At 41.3% G+C, this 25,329-nt stretch overlaps 1 protein-coding gene across 1 annotated transcript in view; it reads right to left on the bottom strand.

Moving 5' to 3' along the window:
• Nucleotides 1-950: 950 nt before the first annotated feature.
• smpdl3a (sphingomyelin phosphodiesterase acid like 3A) overlaps nt 951-25,329 on the bottom strand; it is a 37,555-nt gene continuing 13,176 nt past the window's right edge. The window contains 8 exon segments of the mRNA XM_033021196.1: nt 951-1,509; nt 3,491-3,615; nt 12,580-12,760; nt 16,321-16,505; nt 19,967-20,063; nt 23,152-23,162; nt 23,165-23,295; nt 23,867-24,080. Coding sequence (XP_032877087.1) covers nt 1,204-1,509; nt 3,491-3,615; nt 12,580-12,760; nt 16,321-16,505; nt 19,967-20,063; nt 23,152-23,162; nt 23,165-23,295; nt 23,867-24,080 — 1,250 coding nt within the window. The 3' untranslated portion in view covers nt 951-1,203.

The following is a 25,329-nucleotide window of genomic DNA, read 5'->3' as shown; positions in this document are numbered from 1 at the left end:
CACAACTCTCTGGGTGAAAAAGTTTTTTCTCACCTCAGTCTTAAATGGCCTCCCCTTTATTCTAAGACTGTGGCCCCTGGTTCTGGACTCGCACAACATTGGGAACATTTTTCCTGCATCTAGTTTGTCCAGTTCTTTTATAATTTTATATGTTTCTATAAGATCCCCCCTCGTCCTTCTAAACTCCAGTGAATACAAGCCTAGTCTTTTCAATCTTTCCTCATATGACAGTCCCGCCATCCCCAGGGATCAATCTCGTAAACCTACGCTGCACTGCCTCAATCACAAGGATGTCCTTCCTCAAATTAGGAGACCAAAACTGTACACAATACCATATAACCATATAACCATATAACAATTACAGCACGGAAACAGGCCATCTCGACCCTTCTAGTCCGTGCCGAACACATAATCTCCCCTAGTCCCATATACCTGCGCTCAGACCATAACCCTCCATTCCTTTCCCATCCATATAACTATCCAATTTATTTTTAAATGATAAAAACGAACCTACCTCCACCACCTTCACTGGAAGCTCATTCCACACAGCTACCACTCTCTGAGTAAAGAAGTTTCCCCTCATGTTACCCCTAAACTTCAGTCCCTTTGTGGTCTTACCAGATGTGGTCTTACCAGAGCCCTATACAACTGCAGAAGAACCTTTCTACTCCTATACTGAAATCCTCTTGTTATGAAGACCAACATTCCATTAGCTTTCTTCACTGCCTGCTGTACCTGCACGACAACTTTCAGCGACCAGTGTACAAGGACGCCCAGGTCTCGCTGTACCTCCCCCTTACCTAACCCCATTTGAGATAATTATGGAATATATCGACCCCAACATCCTAAAGAAATTTACAGCTCCAAAATTAAAGTACACAAAATAAAATTGCATCAAAGAAATTCACTGGATTACAATAAGAAAGATAGAATGTTGGGAAAATCTGAATCAGAATCACACTTTATTTGCCAAGTATGTTTTGCAACATACGAGGAATTTCATTTGTCAGGTCAGTCATACAATTAAAAGCAACAGATCACTCAAAAACACATTTTAACATGAACATCCACCACAATACAAATTAATCAGAATATGCACCCAACAAAATAAAGTACAAGATAAACAAGGTAATAGCCTGCCAGGAAATTTAAAATAAAATGTTCATTTTTACAATCTTTATCAATCTAATTTCTAGAAAATTCTTATTTTAGTCCCTTTAGAATGCAGTTTGTGTATGAAGTGCTATCTAAATATCTTATAGCACATATCTGTTTCATCTTACAAAGGCCAACACATTTCTTACTTGGATCATAACTGACCAAATAATGGTTGTAATACATATGAAATTTCTCACTTTGTGCCATTATGAACCGATCAGTTAAGTCCAATAAACACTGTGGTTGCAGATCTTTTATGCCATAGGCGGATGTCATGCTGTATTCCAACTTCCAGTCAGGCTTTTTCTTCTCATTTGCTTCAGTGAGGTTCAAGTAATACTGCCAGAAATCCTGCAAGAGAAATAACATTTCTCCACTAAACTTTCAGATAGGTAGCTAAAAGCTCGTTTCTAATAGATTTGAAAACCAAGTTTCTCTCTCATCTCTCTAGTCCCACATTTCCCACTCATTTAGTTTAGTTTAGAGAGACAGCGCGGAAACAGGCCCTTCGGCCCACTGAGTCCACACTGACTAACGATCCCCGCCCATTAACACATGCCTACACACACTAGGGACAATTTACACTTACACCAAATATACAAGCCAAAGCCAGTTAACCAACAAAACATTGGAGTTTGGGAGGAAACCCTACATCTCTGAGAAAACCCATGTGGTCACAGGGAGAACGTACAAACTCTGTACGGACAGCACCAGGGGTCAGGATCGAACCTGGGTCTCTGGTGCTGGATGCCCTGTAAGGTAGCAACTCTACCGCTGTCCCATCTTTTTTTTTTTAATAAAAAGTTTGCATTCACAGCAAGCAAAAAAAAAAAAAACATCTCCCTCAACAACGCACCCCATCACACCACCACCAATAAACTCCTGAAAACATCCTTTTTAACGTGCGAGGGCTGTCATAGAAGATTCGGCTGAGACAACTAATATGCCAGGTATATTTCATTTATTTTTGCACCGCTATTATTCACACTTTACTGACATTGTAACCTTTGCACGTTTTACAGCAAGCAACCAGATGGATTTACTACCAAAATAAGTATAATATCAATTGCACTAGTCAATCCTGGGCTGAGAAGCCCTAGGTTAGAACTGCATCTTCTCTCTGTGACTGGCAGCAATTCAAGCTGTCTGGCCAACAGGGCTACCTACCCCTTACCCCTGTCATGAATGCATTCACCACATTGGTCCCACCTCTTGGATAAAATCTGCAGTACTGATGGCTGCATATGAGATTGAGTGACAGCAGCTGTTTTCTATGCTCTTGTTCCTTAACACTGTCATTCAGCTGGAAAGAGCAGAGAATATTGATGAGGTTTTTGCCAGTACTCGTACAAAAAGGATGGGGGAGGGGGTTAGGATGTTATTCCTTCGAGTGCAGGAGACTGAGGGGTGATCGTATAGAGGTGTACAAAATCATGAGAGGAATAGATCTGGTGAATACACAGTCTTTTACCCAGAGTAGGGGAATCAAAAATCAGAGGGCATAGGTTTAAGGCAAGAATGGAAAGATTTAATAGGAACCTGAGAGCAGCTTTTTCCACACAGAAGATGCTGGATATATGGAACAAGCTGCCAGAGGAGGTAGTTGATGCAGGTACTACAATATTTAAAAGTCACTTGGACAGGTACATAAATAAGGACAATTTAGAGGGATTTGGGCCATAAACTGGCAAATGGGACTAGCTGAGTAAGGCATCTTTGTTATTATGGACGTTGGGCCTAAGGACCCGTTTCCATGATGTACGACACTGACTACCTGACCAAGCTGGATTTCTCAAGTATCCAGAGAAGCGGCAGCACAGGACACAGATAAGTGAATGAAACGCCCCAATGAAGGAATCCATTCTACATACAGCAAGACCCAAACAAAATCTCCTCAATTCGCTAGGATGAGATCCAACTTTCAAAGAATAAACTCAAAACCATCCATGACAAAGTATCCCATTTGACAGGCATCTTGTCAATTCACTCCACGATCATGATTAGTAACTTAGCAAGTGATACATAAATAGGTGGTATCATAAACAGTGAATCAAAAGGTGCTGGAGTATCTCAGAAGACAATGCAGCATTTGTGAAAAGAAGATTATTGATGTTTTGGGTCAGGACTGTTCTTCAAACTGATGTCCTAAGTTTGAAGAAGAATCGACTTCTTTGTTTCATATACGTTTTTGTATTTTTATAAATGAATTTTTAAAATCAGAAAATTGATCCTCCCTTAAAATCAGTGCAACTTTGTCAAAATGGACACAATTTTCAGCTTCCACTCATTTCTGAATGCCAATTCAGACTGCTTACAATAAGCAGCAACTTACCAGCAAGCTGTAATCCTGTATGTCGTACTTATACAGGCGAAAGCCTGGGTTGTTGGATACTTGCTCCAAAAATCCTTTATGAGGAGTTACAGCAGGTGCCACAAACAAAGAGTTAACTGGATTGCCTAGTTGGGAGGTCGTGGAATAAATCAGTGACTTTGTAATATTAATATATATACATCAAAATTATATTCCAATTATATTGCCATTTTTTAATAGAAATCAAAAATAATACATTTAAGAAAAGATGAAATGGATTACAAAATGCAGAATTCATAACCAAAACTTTTACAATCATAATATAAATTAATCTGTTATCAGCAAATGTATCTTCAACATTGTCAGTTTGGCTCAGATGAAAATGTTTTACCTCTAATAAGGAGTTTAAGTCCAGCAAAAGGATTAAATGTATAACTGGAGTGGAGTATCAGTGGAGTGTTGAGGGACTTTGAAATGTCATCTTTCTACCAAGACATTAAAGCAAGGCCTCAGCTGACATTTTATAAACAATAGGTGCAGGAGTTGGCCATTCGGCCCTTCGAGCCAGCAATGCCATTCACTCTGATCATGGCTAATCATCCACAATCAGTACCCCGTTCCTGCCTTCTCCACATATCCCTTGACTCCACAAATATTAACTCTATCTAACTCGCTCTTGAAAGCATCCAGAGAATCGGCCTCCACTGCCTTCTGAGGCACAGATTTCCATAGATTCACAACTCTCTGGGTGAAAAAGTTTTTCCTAATTTCCATTCTAAACGGCCTACCCCTTATTCTTAAATTGTTGCCACTGGTTCTGGACTCCCACAACATCTGGAGCATGTTTCCTGCCTCTAGCGAGTTCAATCCCTCAATAATCTTATATGTTTCAATAGGATAACTTCTCATCCTTCTAAACTCCAGTATACAAGCCCAGTCGCTCCATTCTTTCAACATATGACAGTCCCGTCATCATGAGAATTAACCTCGTGAACTATGCTGCACTCCCTCAATAGCAAGAATTTCCTTCCTCAAGTTTAGAGACCAAAACTGCACACAATACTCCAGGTGTGGTCTCACCGGGGCCCTGTACAACTGCAGAAGGACCTCCTTGCTCCTATACTCAACTCCTCCTGTTATGAAGGCCAACATGCCATTCGCTTTCTTCACTGCCTGCTATACCTGCATGCTTACTTTCAGTGACTGATGTACAAGGACACCCAGGTCTCGTTGCATCTCCCCTTTTCCTAATCTGACACCATTCAGATAATAATCTGCCTTCCTGTTCTTGCCACCAAAGGGGATAACCTCACATTTATCCACATTAAACTATATCTGCCATGCATCTGCCCACTCACACAACCTGTCCAAGTCACCCTGCATCCTCCTCACAGTTCACAGCCACCCAGATTTGTGTCATTTGTAAATTTGCTAATGTTACTTTTAATTCCTTCATCTAAATCATTAATATATATTGTAAATAGCTGCAGTCCCAGCACCGAGCCTTGTAGTACCCCACTAGTCACTGCCTGCCATTCTGAAAGGGACCCGTTAATCCCTTCTCTGTGTGCCAACCAATTTTCTATCCATGTCAGTACCCTACCCCCAATACCATGTGCTCTAATTTTGCCCACTAATCTCCTATGTGGGACTTTATCAAAGGCTTTCTGAAAGTCCAGGTACACTACATCCACTGGCTCTCCCTTGTCCATTTTCCTAGTTACTTCCTCAAAAAATTCCAGAAGATTAGTCAAGCATGATTTCCCCTTCGTAAATTCATGCTGATTCGGACTGATCCTATTACTGCTATCCAAATGTGCCGCTTTTTTATAATTGACACCAGCATCTTCCCCACCACTGATGTCAGACTAACTGGTCTATAATTCCATGTTTTCTCTCCCCCTCCTTTCTTAAAAAGTTGTATAAAATTAGCTACCCTCCAATCCCCAGGAACTGACCCTGAATCTATAGAACTTTGGGAAATGATCACAAATGCATCCACGATTTCTAGAGTCACCTCCTTAAGTACCCCGGGATGCAGTCCCATCAGTCTACCCAGCACCATTTCCTGCCAAATGTGAATTTCCTTCAGTTCCTCTGGACACTAGTACATCTGGGAGATTGTATCTGTCTTCACTTACAAAGACACAAACAAAGTACCTGTTCAACTCGTCTGCCATTTCCTTGTTCCCAATAATAAAATCACCTGTTTCTGTCTTCAAGTGACCCACATTTGTCTTAACTAATTCTTTCCTCCTCACATACCTAAAGACGTTTTTACTATCATCCTTTATATAGCAATGTTACAACATTTTGGGATTTAAAAAATCAAGTCTGCAATTTATCCCATCAGATAAAGCATAAAAAGAAGTTTAATTTGACACCTAATTCACTTTCATATCTTCAGTATTAAAAAAGTTATGGCCATTTTCATACTCGGGAATTAGCATCTTGTTCCGTATTGCTTTTCCATTGAATTAAAACAAAAGCTGTGATCAAGGACTGTCAAAAGCCCATAACTTTCTTAAAAATTAATTTCAGTTATTATAGATTGAAGCATTCTGCAACAAATATGAAACAATCTTACTTGGATGACCTGAAATTAAAGCATATAATTAGTTAGTTACCTAATTGTAGCTAATTACAAAATTCAATTACTAGATCTAAACATTTGTCCATTTCTTAAGAAAAGGTTAACATTTTTAAAAAGCCTAAGTGTCCAAATAACATTCACACAAGAATTCACAATATAACATGATTTTTAAATCTCATTGTCATGAATTTATAGGCCAAATGGAAGGAATTTAGTGTTTAATTCTTGTAAATTAATGGGCATTTAAATCATCTTGCGAGTGGGATTTTGTGGAACGCGCTGGTTTGGAACGTTGCGGTTGCAGTGGATCTAATCCTCATATCGCCAGAAAAATACTGCCGGTTCTTATATTTACTTAATGACATTTTCGCAACTTGAAATTTTGATTAAAGGCATCCTAAGAAGCAAGTTTATATGAAAAAATAAACGGCATGCCTTGTCCTCTACGTGAGATCCATCCCGTTGTCGGTGTTGACGGCATTTGAAGATGATTTTTAATTTACTCTAGCAATTAAATGATCCAGCACTAATTTTAATAAACTTAATAAAACGGCAGTCGAAGCGATTTTTCTTTAGCTACTAAACAGCCTGTCAGAGATCGATTTGAATAGGCTGCAGAAAAATCGCATTTTAAACCCGCCCCCTTCTCAAAGGCACCAAAGTCGTGCACACGGGCAGGGGCAGAACTGCAGCTCCGCTGAAGGTAAGTTTTGTAACATACCTACTTTATATTTTTTGTCTAGCTTATCTTTGTACCTCATCTTTTCTCCCCGTGTTGCCTTTTTAGTTATCTTCTGTTGCTCTTTAAAAGTTTCTCAATCCTCTGGCTTCCTGCTCATCTTTGCCATGTTATACTTCTCTTTTATTTTTATACTGTACTTGACTTCCCTTGTCAGCCACGGTCGCTTCTTACTCCGCTTAGAATCTTTCTTCCTCTTTGGAATGAACTGACCCTGGACCTTCTGTATTATTCCCAGAAATACCTGCCATTGTTGTTCCACCTTCATCCCTGCTAGGGTCCCTTTCCAGTCACATTTGGCCAGCTCCTACCTCATGCCTCCATAGTCCCCTTTGCTCAACTGTAATATTGACACTTCTGATTTTCCCTTCTCACTCTCAAATTGTAGATTAAAACGTATCATATTATGGTGACTACCTCCTAATGGCTTATTTACCTTGAGTTCCCTTATCAAATCCGGTTCATGACACAACACTAAATCCAGAATTGCCTTCTTCGAGGTAGGCTCCAGTACAAGTTGCTCTAAGAATTCATCTCGGAGGCATTCCACAAAGTCCCTTTTTTGGGCTCCAGTGTCAACTTGATTTTCCCAGTCTACCTGCATGTTGAAATCTCCCATGACCATTGTGGCATTACCTTTGCTACATTCCAATTTTAACTCTTGATTCAACTTACACCCTATATCCAGGCTACTGTATGGGGGCCCGTAGATACTCCCATTAGGGTCTTTTTACCCTTACAATTCCTCAGTGCTATCCATACTGAGTTTGACCTGGTCACCCCTATTGAAATCTCCAAACTCATCAGCTCTTCCAAACCCACTACCTGCTCCCTCGACCCTCTCCCCACTCCCCTGTTGAAGTCCTGCCTCCCCGTTCTCTGCCCGTACCTCACTAATCTCTTCAACTCCTCATTGTCCCAAGGAATTGTCCCCTCCGCTTTCAAAACTGCTGCCGTTACACCAATCTTAAAGAAACCTGGTCTTGATCCCTCCTCTCTCATTAACTACCGCCCAATCTCAAACCTCCCCTTTCTTTCAAAAACCTTGGAGCGTATCGTTGCGTCGCAACTTCATTCCCACCTCCTTGCGTATAACCTACTTGAACCCCTCCAATCTGGCTTTCGCCCCCTCCATAGCACAGAAACTGCTCTCCTCAAAGTCCTCAATGACCTCCTCACCTCTGCTGACACTGGTTCCCTCAACATCCTCATCCTCCTCGATCTGAGCGCAGCCTTCGATACAGTGAACCATAACATCCTGCTCACCAGACTCAAAGACCTCGGCATTGAAGGCTCTGCACTCAGTTGGCTCCGTTCCTACCTTTCCAACAGATCCCACTTCATCTCTCTCCACAACCACACCTCTGCTACAGCCGCAGTCACCCAAGGCGTTCCCCAAGGCTCCGTACTTGGCCCCCTCCTCTTCATCATCTACATCCTCCCCCTTGGTCAGATACTCCGCCACTTCAATCTGGACTTCCACTGTTACGCTGATGACACCCAGATTTACCTTGGCACCAAATCCCCCCACAACCCCCCCCTCTCCCATATCAACTCCTGTTTGTCAGCTATAAAAACCTGGATGCAACATAATTTCCTCAAACTCAACAGCGATAAGACAGAATTCCTCCTCATAGGCTCCAAAGCCACACTCAGCAAAATCAATAACCCCACTCTCACCATCGACGGCACCACTGTCTCCCCATCTCCCCAGGCCCGCAACCTTGGCGTGATCTTTGATTCCACCCTCTCCCTTGAGCCTCACATCCGCCATGTCATTAAAACCTCCTTCTTTCATCTCCGCAACATCGCCAAACTCAGACCCTCTCTCACACCGCCTGCTGCTGAAAGACTCATCCATGCCTTCATCTCCTCCCGACTGGACTATTGCAACTCACTTCTCCTTGGCATCAGCTCCACCTACATCAACCGACTCCAACTGGTCCAGAACGCAGCCGCCCGACTCATCACCCACACCAAATCCTGGCATCACATCATTCCAGTCCTCAAAAAACTTCACTGGCTTCCCATCTCCCACCGGATTACCTACAAAATCCTGGTCCTCACCTACAAAGCCCTCCACCATCTGGCCCCCCCATATCTCACTAACCTCCTCTCCCCCTACCAACCCTCACGGTCCCTCAGATCCACATCAGCCGGTCTCCTCTCCATCCACAAGTCCAACCTCCGCAGTTTTGGGGACAGAGCCTTCTCCAGGGCAGCTCCCAGGCTCTGGAACTCCCTCCCCCAACTGATCCGCAATTCCGTGTCCCTCACCATCTTCCAGTCGCGCCTCAAGACCCATCTCTTCACCTCTGCCTATCCTTAGCCCCACGTCCCCGTCCCTTTTCATCTGTGCATTAATTGCCTCATACTGTGTTTTGTATTGAATTCTGTCTTTACTTTGTGTACTAGTCATGTGTCTACTATTTATTTCATTCCCCTTACATGTTTTTCCTCTACATGCTCAATTTTTGTAAGGTGTCCTTGAGACTCTTGAAAGTCGCCCATAAATAAAATTTATTATTATTATTATTATACTGACTCTACATCTCCGGATTCTGTCACCCCTCGCAAGGGACTGACTTTTATTCCTTACCAACAGAGCTACCCCACCCCCTCTGCCCACCTCTTTGTGTTTTCGATAGGACGTATACCCCTGAATATTCAGTTCCCAGCCCTGGTCCTCTTGCAGCCATGTCTCTGTAATTGCACACAAACTGGAGGGCTTTCCCAATATACTATTTCCATGCAGTAGCTATCGTCTCCAAAACAAATAAGCTAATCATTCGTCTGAAAACTGTGATATGATAGCGATAGTGAAGATAGCTGTGGAAAAATTGCAGCAGGATCTTGAGTGATTGGCCTGGTAGGCTGAGGAATTGTTGATGGAAGTTAATACAGAGAAATTAGATGTTGCATTTTGGGAAGTCTAACATGGGCAGGACCTACACAGTGAATGGTAGGGCTCTGGAGAGTTTTGTAGGGCAGAATGATTTAAGAGTGCAGGTGCATGGTTCCTTGAAGGTGGAGTCGCAGGTAAATAGGGTGGTCAAAAAGGCGTATGGCACATTGGCCTTCATCAGTCAAAGTGAGTATAGAAGTTGAGAGGTCATGTTACAGTTGTATAAGACGTGGTGAGGCCGCATTTAGAGTATTGTGTTCAGTTCTGGGCACCATGTTCTAGGAAAGATGTTGTCAAGCTGGAAAGGGTACAGAGAAGATTTACATGGATGTTGCCAGGGCTAGAGGGTCTGAGCTAAAGGAAGAGGTTGAGCAGGCTGGGACTATTTCTTGGAGTGCAGGAGGATGGAGGGTGATCTTATTGACGTGTATAAAATCATTGGAGGAATAGATCGGATAGATGCATAGTCTCTTGCCCAGAGTAGGTGATTCGAGGACCAGAGGACATAGGTTTAAGGTGAAGCGAAAAAGATTTAATGAGAATCTGAGGGGTGACTTTTACCACACAACGAATGTTGGGTGTATGGAACAAGCAGCCAGAGGTAGTTGAGGCAGTGACTATCCCAACATTTAAGAAACAGTTAGACAGGTACACGGATAGGACAGGGATATGGACAAAACAGGCAGATGGGACTAGCGTAGCTGGTACATGTTGGCCAGCGTGAGCAAATTGAGGCAAGTGGTCTGTTTCCTCACTGTATCATTCTATGTTAGCAGGACGTGCTGTGAATAAATTGGCTGCTATATTAATTTTTCACAGAAGAATAGTGGCAACATCTCATGTTAATTCATTGTAAGTGAAGTAGTATTAGATTGTTATTAAGGCATTACAAAGTGTCTACCTTTCTTTCAGGTGACACCCCACATTTCCTTTGCTGGGCTCCTTACAAGGCCCACCAATAATTCTTTATGGTGCATACAAACTATACATCAGGAATATTACACACAGCAAATAATATATATTAAATCGACTTCATCTGAAATGCAATAGTTTCGAATCTATTTCTGTCTAACTCACCATCTATTGTAATTATTTCATCCTTGCCCATACAGTGGAGGTTTTCTAAACAATTTTGCTCAGCTAAAAACCGATGTGTATACAGTTTTAACGTTCCCAAAGTTTCAAAATAAACACTCAGAACATTAATTTTGATCTCAGAATCTAAAAAATTGTAGCGTATTATTTTCATCGCTCTTCCAACCACAAGGAATTTTCATTCACTAATTGTATTGAAGTAAATTGCATCTTGGATTAGATCAAGGTCATGCTGAGTTCGAGCTATGCAGTACTTCTTTCAGAGAAGTGAAGGAGAACAAACTAAAAAGGATGATTGGATAGTAGCAGCTAACATAAAAAGGAATCAAAACACATTTTACAAAACAAGCGGGTAGAACAAAGAAAAGCAGATTAGGGATCAAAAAAATATACAAATGATGGAAGAGGGCTTTGCAGAGATATTAAATTAGTACATTATCTCTTTTGACCAAGGAAGATGGTGCTGCCACAATTATAGCAATCATAAATGACAATGAATGCATGAAAAACTGATTAAGGAGTGGTGCTTCAATCAGCGCAGATTGGTATGAACAGTAATTCCAATGCACAGAAACACAAGAGGGTGGACTCAGCCCAGTCCATAACGTGCAAAACCCTCCCTACCAACAAAAAACATCTACATTAGGAGCTGCCTCAGGACAGCATTATATTTCACCACGGAATCCCACCATCCAGTAAGTGGGCAAGTACAGAGGCTTGAAGTTCCACACAACCAGGCTCAGGAACAGCTACTTTCCTAATAGTAATTTACCTTACTTTCTTAGTGGGAATGCTATTCCGACCTCAGCAATCTAACATTAGGGACCATCTCTTATAATACTGCTGACTTTTAGTTTTTTCTAAATGTGTATTTTTGTATTAATATTTTACTCTTCATTCTTTTTGTCTTGTGTAAATTATGTATAATTTAATGTTTTTGTATGATGTTTTAGTCTAATGTGCATGCGGTGCTGCTGCAAACAAGATTATCATTGTACCTGTACCTCACCATACTTGTGCGTATGGCAATAAACTCCACTAGACTCAACTTGACTATCTAACGCTTAGCTGCATTTAGGTTGATAAGTGACCAGGACTAGAAGCGAAGCTGGAAGCCACACCTCCATGAGAGGTACAGTGGCTGAGCAGAGTGGGTATCGCATTGCTACCCAGAAACTTATAAAATGCACAGAAAAAACTTGGCAATAGCAACACAGATTGTTTAAGATTGGAGTTGCAATGAATAATTATTACTCAGACTGGAGGAGTTCATGCAAAGTACTCCCTCCAGCAAAGTACCAGTAGCCACAAGAGACTGTAGACGCTGGAATCTTGGGCAAGGAATAAACTGCTGAAGGAACTCAGAAAATGGTGGGACCCGATCCAAAACACCACCTGCTGATTTACTTCCACAGATGCGGCCTAGGGCTGTTCCTCCAGCATTGTTTTTTGCTCAAAGTACATTTTGCTCAAAGAACACTGCTTTTGTTGACATATAATGACTTGGACGCCATTTCAAAATAATCTCCTGTCAATACATGGAAATGTAGCAAAAATTGGAAGAGAATAATGATAATCTGGAGTTGAGAGGCAGGCTGGTGTAATGAGTTCACAAAGCAGAATGCAGATAAGTACTCTGATACATACGAGCTGGAAGAATGAGGGAAGGCAATTTAATATAATGGACACAATTCTAAAAGGCTGCAGAAACAGAACAACTGACGCATGTTCACTGAAACAATTAAGAAATCAATTAAATCAATATATTAAAGTATTACCTTGATCATCCAGAAGGACCATTATACTATCCCTGTGAGTGTGGCCATAAAACTGACCAACAATGACATTGCTGTACTTGCGAAGAATTTGCACCAATCTCTCATTGTCCTTCTCCCTCACTGCAGTGGTGCCCAGACAATCTGGCAAGTAGCCTGGAGGAACATGTCCTATGAGATAAACCTAGAAGAAAGTACATTAATTATTTTATGGGAATAAACCAATTGGCTAGGAATCACATTTATTTTGTTACAATACAAGTGTGGTCATGAGATCTGAAACTCATTTTATAGTCAAGACAAGAATGTATGATAACCGGAGCATTAATAAGCCATCAAGCCCCTGAAATCTGCTCTGCCATTCAATATGATCATGGCTGATCCTGCCTCAGCTCCTCTTTGCCAGTTCCCCATAACCATCAAATCCTCAATCTTTTATCCTAACATTAAATATATCTAATTATATAAGAGTCCACATTGAGAATGCTGGATGCAGTAGATGAGGCTGGAGGAGTTGTACCTGGAGGAACTGCTGGGATCCCTGCATGGATGTGAGGGAAGAGGTACAGGAGCAGCTACATCTAATTCAGTGGCTGGGGAAAGTACCCAGGGAGTGTTGGCCAGAGCGGGAAAGGATGTGTGAACCAAGATATCGCGGAGGGAGTGCTCTGCAGAAGTGTGTAGGATGACAATAGACAAAAGGTGCAGGAGTAGGCCATGCGGCCCTTCGAGCCAGCACCGCCATTCAATGTGATCATGGCTGATCATCCACAATCAGCACCCCGTTCCTGCCTTCTCCCCATATCCCCCGACTCCGCTATCCCTAAGAGCTCTATCTAACTCTCTCTTGAAAACATCCAGAGAACCAGCCTCCACCACCCTCTGAGGCAGAGAATTCCACACTCACAATTCTCCGTGTGAAAAAGTGTTTCCTCATCTCCGTTCTAAATGGCTTACCCCTTATTCTTAAACTGTGGCCCCTGGTTCGGGACTTCCCCCAACATCGGGAACATGTTTCCTCCCTTTAGCGTGTCCAAACCCTTAATAATCTTATATGTTTCAATAAGATCCCCTCTCATTCCTCTAAACTCCAGAGTATACAAGCCCAGCCGCTCCATTCTCTCAGCATATGACAGCCCCGCCATCCCGGGAATTAACCTTGTAAACCTACGCTGCAGTTCCTCAATAGCAAGAATGCCCTTCCTCAAATTAGGGGACCAAAACTGCACACAATACTCCAGGTGTGGTCTCACTGGGGCCCTATACAACTGCAGAAGGACCTCTTTGCTCCTATACTCAACTCCTCTTGTTATGAAGGCCAACATGCCATTCACTTTCTTCACTGCCTGCTGTACCTGCATGCTTACTTTAATTGACTGATGAACAAGGATCCTCAGATTCCATTGTACTGCCCCTTTTCCCAACTTGACACCATTTAGATAATAATCTGCCTTCCTGTTTTTGCTACCAAAGTGGATTACCTCACATTTATTCACATTAAACTGCATCTGCCATGCATCGGCCCACTCACCCAACCCGTCCAAGTCGCCTTGCATTCTCATAGCATCCTCCTCACAGTTCACACTGTCACCCAGCTTTGTGTCATCTGTAAATTTGCTAATGTTACTTTGAATCCCTTCATCTAAATAATTGATGTATATTGTAAATAGCTGCGGTCCCAGCACAGAGCCCTGCGGTACCCCACTAGTCACTGCCTGCCTTTCTGAAAGGGACCCGTTAATCCCTATTCTTTGTTTTCTGTCTGCCAACCAATTTTCTATCCCTGGCAGCACTCTACCCCTAATACCATGTGCCCTAATTTTGCCCACTAAACTCCTATGTGGGACCTTAGCAAGGAACTGCAGATGCTGGTTTAAACCAAAGATAGACACAAAAAGCTGGAGTAACTCAGCGGGACAGGCAGCATCTCTAGAGAGAAGGAATGGGTAATGTTTCGGGTCGAGACGCTTTTTCAGACGAAGGCTGGTGATGGGAACAATTTGAAGGTGGCAGCAAACTCAGAGAAGGTTTTGATGGACGCAGAGGCTGGTGGAGTGCTGCCTGATCCGCTGAGTTACTCCAGCACTGTCTTTTTTTTATTTTCAAGAAAGCTGCCTTCCCTAAAGCAATTTTCCAAAAAACATAAAGATATAGTTTTTGATTATTCAACACCGTAGATGGATCCTGTGTGACCTCACTGGCAACGGAAGAGGCCCAGGATAGAACATTCATTATGGAAATTAGAAATATGGATATTGACAGTGCCCTATATGTGATGACTGCATACTTTGTGTATGTTATGCAAAACAAATCATTTCTCTGTGATATGATAATGATCTATCTTTATTTCTATCTATCATTAAGCAAAGTTTGGATCAGATTTTTTCCCCTGTATGGATTATGCCATTTTTACCAGTCTGCCTTAACCTCTAAAGTGCTCACAACATTAACCAGTTGAGCAGTTGTTTGCTGCACTCTCTACTTGTAATTCTTAAAACACTTAATTTTCAACTGCCATTAAAAAGCATATTATGCCATTTATTCACTGTAAGAATATAAAAAGAAATAGGACAAAACTAAAGAAATTGCAGGCATTTACAAAACAAGATATGGGGATACAGTGTTTTCGGGACATTTACTGCCAATATGCTGTGAAACATCTTGTGTTGTGACTCATTCTCAAAGTAAAAGGAAAGAATAGAAGTTCATACATGAAGGCCACTAACTTGTAGACAAAATAGGGGAATCATGTGGGATCTGCAGCTGAAAAAGCTTTAAAAAAATACCCACTTTCCTACCAATAGATTATATATAGATACTTTTTTTTTTTTTTAATCACTTAATGGACAACTTAAATATTATAAAGAAATAAATTAAGTCGTGAAAAAAAGTAGATTTTACTTTAATAAAAAATCCCTAAATGCCCTACAGTATCTAAGGTATTGTAAAATCAAAGGATTACCCATTAAATAAATAGGATCTAATGTATTTGTACCAACCAGTCAGGAATTAAAGCTGTCCTTGACTGACAACACTGTGACCCAGCAAATGTCAACAACAAACTATGACAAAATTCACAAAGGTACTCAACCCACTTTATTCTGAGAAATGATGGCATTTTTAACTCAGCGGAGCTGTTGGGTTCCACAAATTTAATGTGCTAGAAACTATTAAGCCATTTGGAAGGTCTAACTAAAATGGCTGGCGACTTATACACGGTGTATATAATCAATCAGTCTTCCCAAACTGTGGGTTGCATTATCAGCTGGGGTGCATCAAACACAACATGTTGCCTTGGTTATAGGACCTCATGTCAGACAGACCTTGTCCTGGATACCAGAGACGGAGGGCGGTGGTTGGGGAAGTGAAGAAAGGGCAGGGGCATGTTGGGGAGGGGTGCATCTCACACAAGAGTCAGCAAGAGAGAGGGAAAAAAAGAAAATGCTTCGGTCTTTTCCCCATCCCTCTCCTCCACCATTCACTCTTAATCCTGGGATGATATCACTGTGCCCACGTTCCCTTTGCTTCTGCATGCAAGACCTCACTGCATGTTCCAAGTGATACACCCCACAAACATGGAGAGCCAGACACAGGAACAACATGTACACCAAATTACATGGTATGTCATGAATTAATTCACAAAATAAAACCTCAATTACATCAATATTAAATTGTCAACTGGCAAATTATAAAGGATTATTTGCTCCAACGATGTTCTATTTTGAACACGAGAAATAGATTTACCTTCTCTTTATTTTTCTGAGCTCTCTTCAATATTTCTTCGAACCACTCAAACTGCCCTGCAGGATCTGGCAATTTCTCTGTCGCTTTATTTGGACCGTAGTACAAATTTGTATTCAGGCTGATTATCCGGAGTGTCTGCTTATGCTGAGTAGCGTTAACATTAAGGACCTGGGTGTAGAAACCACCTATAGGAAGAGGAAATCAAACTGAAATGTACAGTTAAAATAACTAAAGATTAAGTAATCTAATCTCCTCCCCATCAATGGAAGGGTTGAACTTTATCACTAAGACAGCAGGAGACACCTATTTAGAGATACAAGGGACGGCAGATGCGGGTTTAAAAAAAAGACAAAGTGCTGGAGTAACCCAGTTGGTCAATTTCTTAATTTGTATCATGAAGAATGAATTTCCCAATGGTGAGGATTCCTTTCAAAATGCAAGATGGCTAGGTGTAAATTTATCCCTTGGTTACTCAAGTCTCATTATCATAGGATACATTAAACTGAATTCCACAAAGCAATGCGATAAGTGGTTTTGAATTTGAGTTTACACCAAATGTGGGATATAAATCAGAAGAGAACCAAGAAGATTAGAACCTCCTTAGTGTAAGATGAACCTACACTAAAGCTCTACTAATTAGCATTCAATACGAATCAAGTTTTGAATCAACTATTGCATAGGAAGGTGGAATTGATCATCCAATTAATTAAACATCTGCTTACTCATAGAAGCAATGTATATCTGCAGCATTACACAAATAATGCCAAACACCTTCAACCAATTCCTTAAGACATTTTTTGTGCAAATTAATTGAATTAGGCAGAAACCATGTGCTGCTTGATTTTTTTATTAATACAAACAACATCCGTACTTAAAATTGTACAAGATCAATTATTTTTAGTGCAGCAAATGCATATGGGTACGTTTAAAAGACAAACCAAAATGGGCCATTCTTTGGAAAGTGATCCAAAATGTCACGTGACCAGATGGCATCACATAAAGTGATACATTGAAAAATTCTTGTAAGAGATTAATCTTACTCATTGCTATTTTCCTACCTGCATAACTATAATGCATGCCTGCTAAAGATATGAACATTCTAGCTTTTTAAAATGCAGTTTGTAAGATAAAACTGAGATGAAAAAAATGCTTCCGTGTGAGGTCACACACGTGACCAGTCATATTTGACCTCTGACCCTGGACAAACACTGTCACCATAACATGAAAATGTCACTTATAAACTTCGGGGGAAAAAAAAGAATCATATATAGTACAAAACAATATATCTGTAATGCTTTCAGAGTTAGAAGAGATGTGTTCCACAATTTTTCATATTTTTGGTCACACAAATGACTAAGAATGGACCAAATATGATTTCACTTTTCAATTTTCAATTAAAATATTACAAGCAACAACAAATTTAACTCCGAAACTGAAACCGAAATTGCTGATGTGCTCAAACAGCTCATCCTTGGGTGTTGAGAAACAGTTAAATTTCAGGTCAAGGAATCTTCATCGGAAAATAAGTAGTGAGAACATGTTTTAAGCTGCAGAGAGTGGGGGAGGGATACATAGAATATCAGTAATAGGGTAGGAGCACAGTTAACAAGATAACAATTACTTTAAAAGTCAACAGTTAAGAGACAGAAAATAATAAAAATGGAAACTGAGGGATACTTGGATACACGGAGGAACTCAGCAATGCACTCACTTCACTTTTTAATAATATCATATACTGACAATAAAATGTTAAGTAAACCAGATAAGTTGAAAGGGAGCAGTGGAACCAGGGCACAAGTTGAGTGCAGCAAACATTACCTGGTCACTTAAATGTCAAACCATCAAGATTTCCAAATAGTCAGATGATGGATTATTGGAGTTTTACTGTACCTAATCCTTCAAACTCAAATTGAAAATCACTGGAACAACGCAGAAAGTTAAAGCCACATGTGAGACTAGGAATGGGATGGATAAAGCATTAGGCAACTGGAGCTCAGAGTTACTCTTGCAAATATCCTGTAGTCATTACCCAATCTGCATTTGGTTTCATAAATTCATGACATAGGAGCAGAATTAGGCCATTTGGCCCATTGAGTCTACCCCACCATTCAATCATGGCTGATTTATATTTCACTCCCAACTTGATTCTCCTGCCTTCTCCCCATAACCTTTGACCATCTTTCTAATCAAGAATCAATCTATCTCCACTTTAAAAATACCCAATGACTTGGTCTCCATAGCAATCTGTCGGAATGTTCCAAGGATTCACCACCTTCAGCAAAATATATTTCTTCTCATCTCCATTCTAAAGGTTACTTCTCCAACATCATTTTCCAGCAACCCATGCCTACTCCTGTCTGGATTTTTACAAGCTTCCCAATCCTCCAGCTTCATATTAATCTTTGCCATGTTACATGCCCTCTTTTGCTTTAATGCTATCTTTAACACCCTTTGTCAGCCCCAGTGGCCTCATTCTGGTTGCCCAGGCAATCTCAATATTTAAAGACCTATTAGATTAATACAATTAAATAGGGCAGCTACAGAGAAAACAAAGTGTTTAAAGATGTGGAATGCAGGTTAGAATTGTTGCAGCAAAGGTAATCACATTTGTGAGGTTTCAACACATTCTTACTTTGAACAACTTCTACATCTTCATTCACCTTTGCCACAATGAAGATGGAGCTTTGAGTAGCCACAGGGGACCCAGGTGTGCACAACTCCTCATTGGAATAGGTGTTATTGTGCCCATTTCAGGTCTACTCAGGTTCTTCACACAACTAGCTTTCCTTTCTATAAAGGCCTTCATCTAGTTCCTCCAGTTTCTCTACCTCCGCTTGGTTCTTGGTTTCCTGGTCCTCCTAAATATTCCAAATTATATTTAAACTGGAGGTGGTGGAGGGAGGACTTAAGCCAGAAAGGGTTCTTAGGAAGAAAGAGCTACCTTAAATTTAGTTGCATCTGGTTGGGTAACTATGGAAGGGTGAAGACTAGTCCATGCTTTAATTGTGCGGGGTTTGGGTTTGGTGTAGGTTTGGTAATCTATGTCGAGCTGACCATTTAACATTTTGTAAAAACAGGTCTAACGGTGAGCTTCACGTCTGTCTTGGAGAGGGTTCCACCCCAGTGAATTCAGATGTTCGGTAACACTCGCTTCTCTCTCATAGGTATTAGTAACAAAAAATCGAGCTGCCTGACTTTGGACACGTTCAATGAAAGAAATGTTTCTATTTGTGTATAGGTCCCATGCTGCAACTGAGGTCGAACGAGGGTGAAGTATAGCTTCTCCTTGACAGAAGTTGAACAATGACGCTGAATCCATTCTGATGACAAAGCTTTCAACACCAGTGCCTTAAAAAAGAAATCCCCATGGCTGCCCCTTCACCACAGAGAAGGGGCAAACACTCTGCAAATACTGTTTTTATTTGTGATTCTTACTTTGACATTGGCCTGCATTCTCATTCCCCCCCCCCCCCCCCCCCCCCCCCAATTCTATCTTTCCACGTATTGCCTGCTCTGCAACTTAAAACAGACCGGTCTTCTTACTTTTCCATATTTGATGATGTGTACTTGTCTGAAACATTGACTCTGTTTCACTCTCCACTGATGTTGCCTGGCCAGCATTCATTGTTTTCATGAGCAGTGTTACCTTTTTGCAGGGTACTACGTGATTCGGGTGTCAACCACTGTTTCCACATGTCAGCTGCAGCACAATAAACTTCACTCATATTAACAGGAAGCTGATCCTAACAAAAAGAGAAGATAATAATAATAATTTTTTAATACATATGAACTTATAAAGTGTACTTTCAAAGCCGCTCCGGGGGAATTAGTGGAATTAGATACAACAGCAATATTTAAGCAGCATTTAAAGTGGCACAAATGGTACAGCTAGTTGAGCTGCTATTGCACAGTGTCAGAGATCTGGGTTCGATCCTGACCTTCTTACTTCCTAATCCTATCTGTGTGGAGTGTGCACACTCCCCCAGCAGATCCCTCCTCATGGATTTCCTCCGGGTGCTCCAATTTCCACCCACATCCCAAAGACACGCAGATTTGTCTGTTAACTGGCCTCCATAAAATTGCCCCTAATGCACAGGGAGCAGATGAGAAAATGGGGATAACATTGAACAAGTGTGAATGAGTGATCGAAGGCCAATGACCCCGTTTCCATGCTGTATGTCCAAAACTATAAACCTACACAGACAGTGAAGAAAGTTAATGTTGGCCTTCATAATGAGTGGATTTGAGTATAGGAACAAAGAGGTCCTTCTGCAGTTGTACAGGGCCCTGGTGAGACCACACCTGGAGTATTGTGTACAGTTGTGGTCTCCTAATTTGAGGAAAGACATTGTTGCTATTAAGGGAGTGCAGCTTAGGTTTACAAGGTTAATTCCCGGGATGGTGCGACTGTCATATGATGAAAGAATGGAACGACTGGACTTGTATGCACTGGAATTTAGAAGGATGAGAGGCGATCTAATAGAAACATAAAATTATTAAGGGATTGGACACGCTGGAGGCAGGAAACATGTTCCCGATGTTGGGGAATCCAGAACCAGGGGCCACATTTTAAGAATAAGGGGTAGGCCATTTAGAACTGAGATGAGGAAAAATGTTTTCACCCAGAAAGATATGAATTTGTGGAATTCTCAGCCTCAGAAGGCAGAGGAAGCTGACTCACTGGATGCATTCAAAAGAGAGTTAGATAGAACTCTTAGGCCTAGCGGAATGGCGGTGCTGGATTGAAGGGCCGAATGGTCTACGCCTGCACCTAATTTCTATGTATCTATGCAATAAATAGGGAATTGAGGGGTGTAGAACACATGCAACAGATGTGAAGGTTAAATTTGCAGCAATGCGGCCAAAGGGTCTATTTCTGTTCCATACTCTATGACCAACTTCCCGATCAACATTGATATTAGGCTAGACTTTTCATTGGAATATTCACCTTGCAATATTTACCATATTATAACTGTAGTTGCAATAATTGTAATTGAAAAGTCTTGGTAACATTTTATAGTTACAGAGCGAGACAACACAGGCCTTTTGAACCACTGAGTCTCTGCCAACGATCAAGCATACATTTGTACCACCCCTTTTTTAATCCTCTCCACGCTCCTATCCATTCAGATTCTTCCACTCGCATACTTACAATAGACAATAGGTGCAGGAGTAGGCAATTCGGGCCGGCACCGCCATTCACTGTGATCATGGCTGATCATCTACAATCAATAACTGCCTTTTCCCCATATCCCTTGACTCCGCTATCTTTAACAGCTCTATCTAACTCTCTCTTGAAAGCATCCAGAGAATTGGCCTCCACTGCCTTCTGAAGCAGAGAATTCCACAGATTCACAACTCTCTGGGTGAAAAAGTTTTTCCTCATCTCCATTCTAAATGGCCTACCCCTTATTCTTAAACTGTGGCCCCTGGTTCAGGATTCCCCCAACATCGGGAACATGTTTCCTGCCTCTAGTGTGTCCAATCCCTTACTAATCTTAAGGGCCTGTCCCACTTAGGCGCTTTTTTAGGCAACTGCCGGCAACTAGGCTATCGCCACACAGTCGCCGGGGTGTCGCCTGTATGATCGTGAGTAGTCTCATCAGTCGACCAAATAGTTGTAGCTTTTTTCTGGTCGCCGCTGGAGTTTGAAATGTTCAATATTTTTTGGCGAGCGGCGACCGTGGGTTTGTTGTAGCTTGTCTTCTCCTGACGTAGGTGCTGTCGTAGGTTGTCGCCAGGATGACGTAGGTTGTCGCCGGTGCTGACTTCGGTGAATTCCATTGTCGTGGTCGCCGGCAGTCGCCTAAAATAAAATCGCCTAAGTGGGACAGGCCCATTACTCCAGTCGCCGGTTTTTCGGCGACCTGCTATGACTATGACAGTCGCCTACAAAAAAAAAAAAAGAAAAGAAAAAAAAAGAAAAGAAAAAAAAAATCGCCTAGTGGGACAGGCCATTTATATGATTCAATAACATCTCATCCTAAATTCCATTGTACACAAGCCCAGTCATTCCATTCTTTCAACATATGACAGTTCCACCATCCCGGGAATTAACTTCGTGAATCTACGCTGCACTCCCACAATAGCAAGAATGTCCTTCCTCAAATTTGGAGACCAAAACTGCACACAATACTCCAGGTGTGGTCTCACCAGGGCCCTGTACAACTGCAGAAGGACCTCTTTGCTCCTGTACTGAATTCCTCTTGTTATGAAGGCCAACATGCCATTACTAATAGCAACTTCCAGTGCTCAATTAACCTTACAGCAAGCACATCTTCAGTATGTGGGAGAAGAAACTCAGTTGGTCGCAGGGAACATGTGCAAATTCCATAAGGACACTACCAGAGATTAGGATTAAACCCAGGTTGCTGAAGCGGTGAAGCACTTGACTCAGCACCAACGTGCCACCTATTGTTGGTTATTTTATCAGTACTCCTAAAATGGCTTTCTCAGCTCAATTACCGGCACTGACATTGTCAAGAACGGCCTGTTCCTATGCTGACGTTCTCCATATTCTCAAGATCTGGCAATAAAATACCATTCTTTAAAGTTTGTCAATCATAAATACTAAATTATTTGTATTTTGCTGACTTGGAATAAAATAAAAAGATGAAAGTGTTTTTTCCCCCTTACTCTTACTGTTGTGGCAGATTTGGGGTAATGGACAAATGTCAATATGAACCATCTGCTTAAATTGCCTTGATTAATTTTGCCAAAAAAAAAAAGGCTTGTGAAAACTCATATCATCAAAAAAGTGCACATGCTTCGCAAAGTACTATGTGATATAAACACCATGATACTTCATGTAGATCTATATTTTGTCATTACCTGTGGCCAAAGTCATGGTTTCCCAGAGCAGGAAAAACTTGTAGATCTTTGAAGTGGTTCTGAATAGTCTGTGTCATATTATGGAGGATGTCAATCACGATCTTTGTAGAGAGTTTCTCAGCTGGTACATGGGGAGGACTATCACTGCATTAAAGGAAAGACACTATTTATAAACAGCTAAGGAAAACACTGAGCCCAATTACTTTACAAGCTACGATATTATTTTGTATTTGAAATAATATGTATGAAAATAATTAACATTTGCACTGCACTGATCTGTCGAGGAAGACCATGACTGCAAAAAAAATACTGGAAACAGAACAGTATCCAATGGTATAAGAGCTTCTCACCATCCAAACACATTCCTCAGTGGACTCACTTCATGCAGACAGAAGTGATCACGTCATTAGGGGTAAATACAACCAGATGGTGGTATCTGATGGATGTACCCAAGAACGAAATAATGATAAACAAACAATAAAACATTTGTGGATGCATAGTGCACGACATGGAGGAGTGCCGCATGCCACTGTGGTGACGTTGCTATGCCTGCTCAACTGTTCTTCTAGGGTAAAGTCACAGGCACAAGAATTGTTCTCAAAGAAACCTGTTGGTAATTGCAGCTTTCATTATGCTGAAGATATGTTCTACAGCCATGGTGTTGGTGGAAGAAATTATTTTTCAGAGTAAGGTTTTATGTAACATTAATGCTTACCCAGTCCATATCACAAAGGAGGGTTGAACTTCGGCATCTTTCATGAATTTAAAAGCAGAGTGAATAAGATTATATGGTGAATCACATGCATAGTCTCCATAAAGTCCTGCATGCTTTGCTGGAAAACCCAATGATGAAAAGCAAACTTTGGTAGGATCAGCTGACAAGTGATAGGTCGGATCCAAATGCAAGTCAGTCACATGCCAGAATTCTCCTAATAGAAAACAAAAGGCAAAAGATGCTTACCACACTAATCTCCATGTTACTTAAGTTCTAATCAAACTTTGATAAGTCAAGCTAGAAATCCATTTCAAATGCAAGTTTCCCTAACAGATGCAACTGAAGTTTGCCTCAAAAATTGATATTTTGGAAATGCCATTGTCAATGTCTTGACAAACATATACACCTGACAATCATTATCAATTTGACTTTTAAATGAAGAAGTGGCCAGCTGTTTGAGAACTGCTGGTAGATTACTCTGGAAGGTTAGAGCGCATGGAATCCAAGGAGAGATAGCTGATTAGATAGAAAATTGGCTTCATGGAAGGAAGCAGAGGGTGATGGTGGAATATTGTTTTTTCGGACTGGAGACCTGTGATGGTCGTGTGCCTCAAGGTTCAGTGCTGGGCCCCATTGAGGTTTATCATCTACATCGCTGATTTGGACGACAATGTACATGACATGATTAATAAGTTTACAGATGTGGGTGGTATTGTAGATAGTGAAGATGGTTACCAGAAATTGCAGCAGTATCTTGATCGGTTGGACAGGTGGGCGAAGGAATGGTTAATGGAATTTAATACAGAAAAATGGGCAGGACCTACACAGTGAATGAGAGGGCTCTGGGGAGTAGAGGGATCTATGATCTAGGGCTCTGGGGAGTAGAGGGATCTAGGATATTGTTCCTTGAAAGTGGCATTGCAGGTACATAGGATTGTCAGTCTTTTGGCACTTCATCTGTCCGAGTATTGAGTATGGAAGTTGAGGGGTCATGTTACAATTATGCAGTATAAGACGTTGGCTTGTACTCGCTAGAATTTAGGAGATTGAGGGGGATCTTATAGAAACCTACAAAATTCTTAAGGGGTTGGATCAGGCTAGATGCAGGAAGATTGTTCCCGATGTTGGGGAAGTCCAGGACAAAGGGGTCACAGCTTAAGGATAGGGGGAAATCCTTTAGGACCGAGATGAGAAAAACATTTTTCACACAGAGAGTGGTGAATCTCTGGAACTCTCTGCCACAGAAGGTAGTTGAGCCAGTTCATTGGCTATATTTAAGAGGGAGTTAGATGTGGCCCTTGTGGCTAAAGGGATCAGGGGGTATAGAGAGAAGGCAGGTACGGGATACTGAGTTGGATGATCAGCCATGATCATATTGAATGGCAGTGCAGGCTCGAAGGGCCAAATGGCCTACTCCTGCACCTATTTTCTATGTTTCTATGTTTCTATGTTGGTGAGGCCAC

This window comes from Amblyraja radiata, chromosome 5 (genome assembly GCF_010909765.2).
Source record: "Amblyraja radiata isolate CabotCenter1 chromosome 5, sAmbRad1.1.pri, whole genome shotgun sequence".
Taxonomy (NCBI): Eukaryota; Metazoa; Chordata; class Chondrichthyes; order Rajiformes; family Rajidae; genus Amblyraja; species Amblyraja radiata.
The sequence above is the reverse complement of the archived record's forward strand: the minus strand, read 5'-3'. Positions and strand labels throughout refer to the sequence as shown.